The 7436-nt window shown below is 49.5% G+C and overlaps 1 protein-coding gene across 1 annotated transcript; it reads right to left on the reverse strand.

Annotated features, from left to right (window-relative positions):
- Positions 1–1224: 1224 nt before the first annotated feature.
- SNAI1 (snail family transcriptional repressor 1) lies at positions 1225–6117 on the reverse strand. Its single transcript, XM_043989018.1, has 3 exons — positions 6001–6117; positions 5008–5526; positions 1225–1591 (listed from the first exon to the last, which is right to left on the reverse strand). Exons 1-3 carry the CDS (start codon positions 6077–6079, stop codon positions 1410–1412), a joined length of 780 nt encoding a protein of 259 aa, XP_043844953.1. The 5' UTR covers positions 6080–6117; the 3' UTR covers positions 1225–1409.
- Between the last annotated feature and the right edge of the window lie 1319 nt (positions 6118–7436).

A 7436-nucleotide genomic window follows, 5' to 3' on the forward strand; every position in this document is an offset into this window, starting at 1 on the left:
CACAATAAACCAAAAGCTTAAGGTTTCCTGATTCCCAGACCAGAGCTCTTTCCTTCAAACTCTTTACTGACCATTTCCAAACCGACAGGAGATAGTGGGGAGGCAATCGAGGAAAGGACTTCTTCCACCAGCTGTCCCCTTCCCTCCCTCAGACAATTCACACTCACTTGCCTTTTTAATCCTTTGAAAGCATATTTCAAAATCAAAGTCAGATAATCCATGGGATTACTTATTTTTTTTATAAATTAAGCACTTTATTGAATATCAATAAATTGTGTGTATATAATTATAAAAATGTTTCATCAGTACAAAATGTGGCATAAAAATATAAATACCAGTGTACCTTTGAAATGTAAACATCTTCTGAGTATGTGAAAAAAAATAACAGGCAGAGATGCCTATTTGGCGCACCTGTCTGGCACCATAAATAGCTGAGGACACACCTGTCAGTGGGCCAGGCCCTGCACAGCCCTCTTATTGTATGGCTTGACAAGTGCTTACTCTTAGTCACAGTTCTCTTGAAAAGCAGTTAAGAGTCATATTAACAGGTGCTCCAGCTCAAAACTACCCTAGAAATAGGGATTCAGACTTGAAATGGCTCCTCATGCTTCTGGGGGAGGTTGTCAATGGCCCCGGCATCCCAAGGGTCCATCATTGTGGCTGGCAGCTGGACCATAGCCTGCCAAGCGAATAGTTATACCTTTAGAACATGCAGTGGCTTCCTCCAGATAGAAGCAGGCAGACCCTCAGAACCCACTGGGCAAGATTCAGTGGGGACACCCCCCTGCTTTTTTCTCCTTCATCTTGGAAGAGGAAGGGGGTAGAGGGTGAAGAAAGGGTTGAAATTCATAGGATTCTGAATAGGAATAGCGACCAAGAGACGTGGTTTAAAAGCACCAAAAGAAGAAAAAGAAAAAAACATCATTCCTCCCCTCCTCGCCCTCCAATCCTCCAATCCCCGCGCTCCCCCCCCCCCCCCACTGGAGGAGGCTGACAACACCCCCAAGAGACTGACTGACTGTAAGCGACATTTCAGACACCAGCTGCAACTGTCACGGTTCAAATTGTAAACTACAGTCAGGAAATGCCGGAACGGCCTTTAAAAAAAAAAAAGGCAGAGTCCAAAAGGGGGTGGGGTGGGGGTGGGTGCGGGTGCGTGAAAATTGTCACCAGTTCCTTTCATGAAGCAGCAAGTTGGAGGGGGGAAAGGGGGGGGGGCGGGAATATTGCTCCTCAGCTGGAGTTAGCACAGAGGGAGCTATATAGAACCGGGTTTTTTTTTCCTTGAAAAATCATCATGGCAAATATTGGCGTGGCTCTTTCACAACATGGGGAGAGTCTCCGGGCAGAGAGTTCGAGGCAGCAGCGGGGGCACCTTCAGCACGGGATCTCCCTCAGTGTGCAGTCTCTTAGCGGGAGCCAGAGCAGCCCGTCTCCTCATGCTTGTGGAGCAAGGACATGCGAGAGAAAGTCCGGGAGCAGCTTTTACACTGGTACTTCTTGACGTCTGAGTGGGTCTGCAGGTGGGCCCTGAGGTTGGAACGGTCGGCAAAGGCGCGGCTGCAGTGCGTGCAGGAGAATGGCTTCTCCCCTGGGGAGAGATGATAAGGCGGAGTGAGACTCGGGATGAACCGCCCCGGGGACATCCCACTGCCACCCAGCACCCTTCACTGGGGTGGGGTGGGGGTAGGGGTGGGTGAAGATAACTTCCATGTGACCAGTAAGCCCAGGAATCAGGACTATTGTGCCTTTCTGTGCTATCTTTACAATACTCGACAAGTACTGATTAAACTCATTTCATAGTTTTACAGAATTTAAGGCTGGGTGGGACTCTGAAGCCCATCATGCACACAATTGTAGTGTGTGGGCAAACAATGTCCTGCGTAGGATGTCAGAGGACCTGGGTTCAAATCCCACCTGTGTGACCTTGGGCAGTTCATTTCACTTCTGGGACCAAATTTCCCCAACAGATGATGGTGAAGGCCCCCCCTTTTTTTTTTCTTAGTGAGGCAATTGGGGTTAAGTGACTTGCCCAGGGTCACACAGCTAGTACGAGTTAAGTGTCTGAGGCCGAGGCCGGATTTGAACTCAGGTCCTCCTGAATCCAGGGCTGGTGCTCTAGCCACCTAGCTGCCTGGAAGGCCCCTTCTAACTCTAGGAGGCCCCCTATTTTACAAAGAAGAGAAGGGAAGGGAGATGTCCAAGCTCACAGAGGCAATGAATGGCAGAACCAAGATTTGAAATGATGTCCTGACTTTACATATGGGCCTCTTTGCACCGGAGCACCTGAATGGTAGAATACTCTGCCTCTTGGCAACTTTGAAAAGGCTGATGGAATCAACTCCCCTCATCCTTCCAATGGGAATAATCACAAGTACTACTTCTTTCTCCAGACTGCTATGAGGTAAGCACTTTATAAACCTCAAAGCACTATGGAAAAGGTGTTATCATACACCAGCAGGGAACTCAAAACAAGTGAAAGCCAATGGAAAAAAAAAAAAACCTAGTGCAAAGAGAACTGAGCTAGACACCTAGGGAGGGGCAGGCGTGGTTTAGTGGAAAGCAGGAGATTGGAAGTCCTGGGTTCAAGGCACTCTATCTGCTACTACTCTACCCTAGGCCCCTCATCACCACTTGCTTGGATGATTAAAACGGCTTCCTAATTGGATTCCTTGCCCCCTTCTAATCTCTTTTGTACTCCCCTCAAATAATTTCCCTAATTGACAAACATTTATAAAGAACCTACCCTACACCAACGAGATGTACTTTCCAACTTCAAGGGGAGGATTCTACTAGGGGAGAAATCTAACAATGCCCCTCCTCCGGTGCTCAAAAATGTTCAGTGGCTCCCTTTTTCTCCTATGACAAAAATGCAAACCCCTTGCCTTAGCCAGCTGTTATGTCACCTGCCTCTGCATTTCCATCTCCATCTTCCTGGCCCTCCTTAGAGAGTCATTATCTTCATTCAAGTGCCACATCCCTTTTTAAAAACCTTTCCTCCGAAAGTGCAGATACTCTTTGGAAGTCTCCTTGCTTTGAATTATACTGATCTTGGTATATAAGCACCTCTATTATGCCTCTACACCCCCCAGTGGAATGTAATTTCTTTGCTATCTAGTGCCAAATACAGTGACCTGTAAGTAACAGATGTTCGTTCAACGAACGAATGAATGAATGAATGAATCCTAGCAGAGTTGCTTCCTTGGACAAGTCACAAATTCTGAGAGGCTCATTTTCCATTTCTATATAATGAGAGGGTTAGATTAAATGATGTCTAAGGTCCTTTCTAGCTCTAGATCTTATGATAGTATGGAACTCTGCAGGGGAACAGACAAGGAAAGAGGTCTAACTGGATACGGGAGGGTATATTAAGGGCCATTTCAGGAATCCAAGAGGCTCTCTTGAATCATAGCTGCCATGCACTTTTCTAAACAAACTTCATTCTGAAAGAGACCTTAAAGAAAAAGTTCTTTTTGGGGGGAGGGCCCCCCTTTTTTGAGGCCTTCAAGCCTTATGCCCCAGTGGATTGTCTCCGCCTCTCAACCAACTTCCTTCAGACATCTTTATACCATGCTAAGCAAGTGTGAAATCAGCACAGGCAAGGCTGCCCCAGCCCTGTGTGGAGTATAAAGGCAGGGGAAGGCTGCATTGTACATGTGATACTTCTTGGATTAAAAGGGGAAGGCACCCTGGGCCCAGCAGCTGCCTGGCCCACAGTAACAGGTGCACAGACATTGCTCCATCACAGCACCTGCTCACCCTTCCTTCCACCACCCCTCACTGTCCACCCCCCCCCCCCATATCCTCCTAAAGCTGCCATTAAAGCAGACAATGAAAATCAAGGTTTGAAATTATACATTTCAACAGCAGCTTTTGTGGGAGGATTTTTGGCTTCCAGCTTGAATTAATGTCCCTTTTAAAAAAAAAAAGTATGTGTAGGGGAAATCTGGGGGGATGCGTGGGCTCCCATCACCAGGTAGACTGTAGGATCGTAGGATTTTAGGGGGCCTCAGAGGTCATCTGGTCCAACCCCCTCATTTTACAGAAGAGGAATCTGAGACCCAGAGGAGGGGAAATTACTTGTCCAAGGCCACTCTAATAAATTTACAGATTCAGTATTGGATTGTATCCCAGGTCAAGTAGTTCTTTCCACTATATCAATTGGCCAGATGCTGGAATGGGTAAGGCCTCTTTGCATATAAAAGCCCTAGTGAGGGGGGATGGGCGAGAGAAGGGAAAAGCTGGAACAATGAGGAGGGGGAACTTCCTGGTCTGGGCCCTGCACCTAACCCACTTTTGGGTCAGGTGGGTGGCTAACAATCTTGGTCTCCCTTCCTAAAATACCTCTCACACATCCAAAACCTCATTCTCTCGCTTGGCTGAGACAGGAGAGAACTTGGTTACCCAAAGGAGGCCTCTCCCAGGCAAAGTGACAAATTAAAACAGGATGCAAGGAAACAATCAGATGACTTTCTGTCTCCCTAAGCCACTAGCATGAGATTCAGTACAAAGTAAGTACTTCATAAAATGTTTGTTGTTGCTAACAACACCAAGCCTATTTCCAGTAGCTTCTCATCCCCCTAGGTACCTGACACATTGATTGTTCTTTTAGAAGGCCTAGACACACTAATCATGCTAAAAATCAATCATGATGCTAAAATGAATGAATGAATGAATGAGTATAACTACATTTGTATGAGTAAGGCACTAGGCTACACGATCCTAATTAGACAAGCTATTCCCCCACCCCCACCCCTCACCCTTCCACCCATTAATAGGGCTAGCTAACATCATCTGTCCTACTTAACTCCACAAAACTACAGGGAACATCATAGAACTTACCCCATATGTAAAAAAATGGAGTTGAGTTCATGGAACTCTAAGAGTGTCCCATTCCCAATGTTCTAGTTGTGTTTCAAGGCCCCATCTGAAATCCTATCAGCCTAAAATGTGTGGAAAAGGAAAAGGGGGATGGGATAGAAGGCAGGGACTATATGGGCCACTTACCTGTGTGGGTTCTGATGTGACCCTGCAATAGCCACGGTCGGGAGAAGGCCTTCCCACAAATCTTGCAGACACAGGGCAGTGTGTGGCTTCGGATGTGCATTTTGAGGGCACCGAGGCTCACGTACTCCTTCTCACAGACCTTGCAGATGAAGGACTTCCTCGGCTGGGTGTCTTCACTGTGCTGGAGCTGCTGGTGTTTGGAGGGGCTAGGCAAAGTGGTGTAGGATTCAGGGCACTGACCACAGGAAAATTTCTCTGCCTCCTCTTCCTGGGAGACTGGGCTTGGGGGATCTGATCCCTTGCCACTGTCATAATCATCACTGGACAGAGAAGTCAGGTCCAGGGCCTTGGGCTCTTCTGGGGGTCCAGGAGCAGTCGCTGGCATGGGAGTAAAGAAGCTAGAGAGCAGCCCACTATCCCAGACCAGTGGAGGATAACATATTGCTGGACTGAGAACCTCTGGTGCTGGAATGGCCAACATCGGGTACGATTGGTCATATAAGTGGGGGGACACAATCACTGAAAATGTGAGAAAAAGAGGAAAGAAGAAGGGTTAAACGGGACACATCCTTTCCAACTTAAATGGACCCTTTCCTCCCAGATCTATCACCCATCTTCCCAATCCCCCCAGTCCTAGGCTTCTTTTAGATGGTCCTTCCCCATATAGGCTCCAAAAATTTTAGGGATTCTATTTCCACTTGGCATTTTAGCCAAAGGCACCCTAAAACTCCAAACTCTTTTACTTCCAAGACCCCCTTTTACTATCTCCAAGTCACTCCAGGATCTCGCCACTAACTCATCTTGCCAGCACCCAGAGTTCATCCAGCTGTGCCCAGATGTTTCCATCCCACTGGGTATACAGGAGCTCCCGGCGGCTGGTACCTCCTCCTCCCCAACCTCGCCCATTCTGTCTCCCTAAGGTTGGTCCTATTCCTCTCCAGCCTCTTTCCCTCTCCCTCCCCCCTCCTGCCCACCCCAGTTCGGTGTCTTTACCTGTCTGACTCTCCAGTTCGCTGTAGTTGGGTTTCTTGCTGGTGGAGAAATGTTTTTTGACTAGAAAGGAGCGAGGCATGGTGATTCCGGGGCTGGGGCTTGATCGCTGACCACCGCGCCTGGACTACGGTACTGGAAACTCAAGCCACTCCGCTCTCGCACGCCAGTCTGAAATTGCCAGCCCAGGGAACTTCCTAATAAAGGGGATCTGAGTCCAGAGTGGCAGGAGGCGGGATCGCCCCGCCCACTTGTCACCTCTAGACCAATCAGCAACCGAGCCATCCCCGGGCCCCGCCCTCAGAGCCTCCAGGGCAGGTGCTGAGTTGGGACCTGCTGGGTCCGCGTGGCTCCGGACGGAGCACTGATCCTGTAGCCGGGGCCATATCCTGGCCTGTGACCAGACCGGGACCTTGGCTGATGGGACAGGTGCTCAATGAAAGCTTGGTTCTCTTGGTGTTCGTTCTTGTAAAAACTGGCCCGTGAGTTCACAAGTTTCCTGCGGGCTGGGACACGTGGCGGCTGTCGCACCTCCCTCCTTCCCCCACCCCCAGCCGCCAACCCCTCTAGCACCTGAGCCCGGCAGGTGTAGGCGGAGGTAGGATGCGAGGAGCCAGTTCTGTCCCAGGCGCGTGGGAGGAGCGGCTAGCCTGGGTTCGCGCCTTCCGGGTGCCCCTTTTATCCTCTACCGAGGCTGCTTGGGACGCTAGATGTCCGTGACCTAATTAAATGCTGGAGCTAGAACGGGCGAGAGCCCACAAGAGCCCTCGCTGCCCTGCGTGGATCCGGAGTTGACTCCTTAACGATTCGGGTGCGCCCTCTGGCGACCCAAGCCCAGGCTGGTGTGGCTCCTCCGATCAGTTAAACTCCCATTTCAGCGCTTTAAGTTTCACAAAGCACTTCCATCGCAATAACCCTAGTAAACCGTAAAAACAAGACCACCCCCATTTTACAGTTGAGGAAACGAATCTTCAGGGAAGTGAAGCTACATGCCCAAGGTCACACAGCTAGTAAGTGTCAGGGAGGGGGATACAAAGCCAGGGTTCCGGAATTCCAAGTCCAGGACGCTTTCCGAGGTACCACCACGATCTCCTCCCCCAACTCAGGGGAGTCGTTACAATTCCATCCCTTCCTCAATCCACAGGGACCCACTCCCCTAGCCCTGGGGACTGACACCTGAAATTCCGGCTTCTGCTCTTAGCACCTCCTTAATTGGGCCTTTGATCTTCTCCTGGGAGGGGAAGGAGAAAGGGGAGCCCAGAAGGTGTCAGGAAACTTTCCTTCCCCTCCCCTCCCCACCCCCTTGCCCAAACACACGCACACAGCACCCACAATCAGAATGGCAAAGTCGGAGCTGGAAGGAACCTTGCAACATAGAGTCCAAGCCCCTCTGATAATTAAGGGTGTGGGATAGAATAGAGCAACTTGAAGCCAAGAAT

This window comes from Dromiciops gliroides, chromosome 2 (genome assembly GCF_019393635.1).
Source record: "Dromiciops gliroides isolate mDroGli1 chromosome 2, mDroGli1.pri, whole genome shotgun sequence".
NCBI lineage: Eukaryota > Metazoa > Chordata > Mammalia > Microbiotheria > Microbiotheriidae > Dromiciops > Dromiciops gliroides.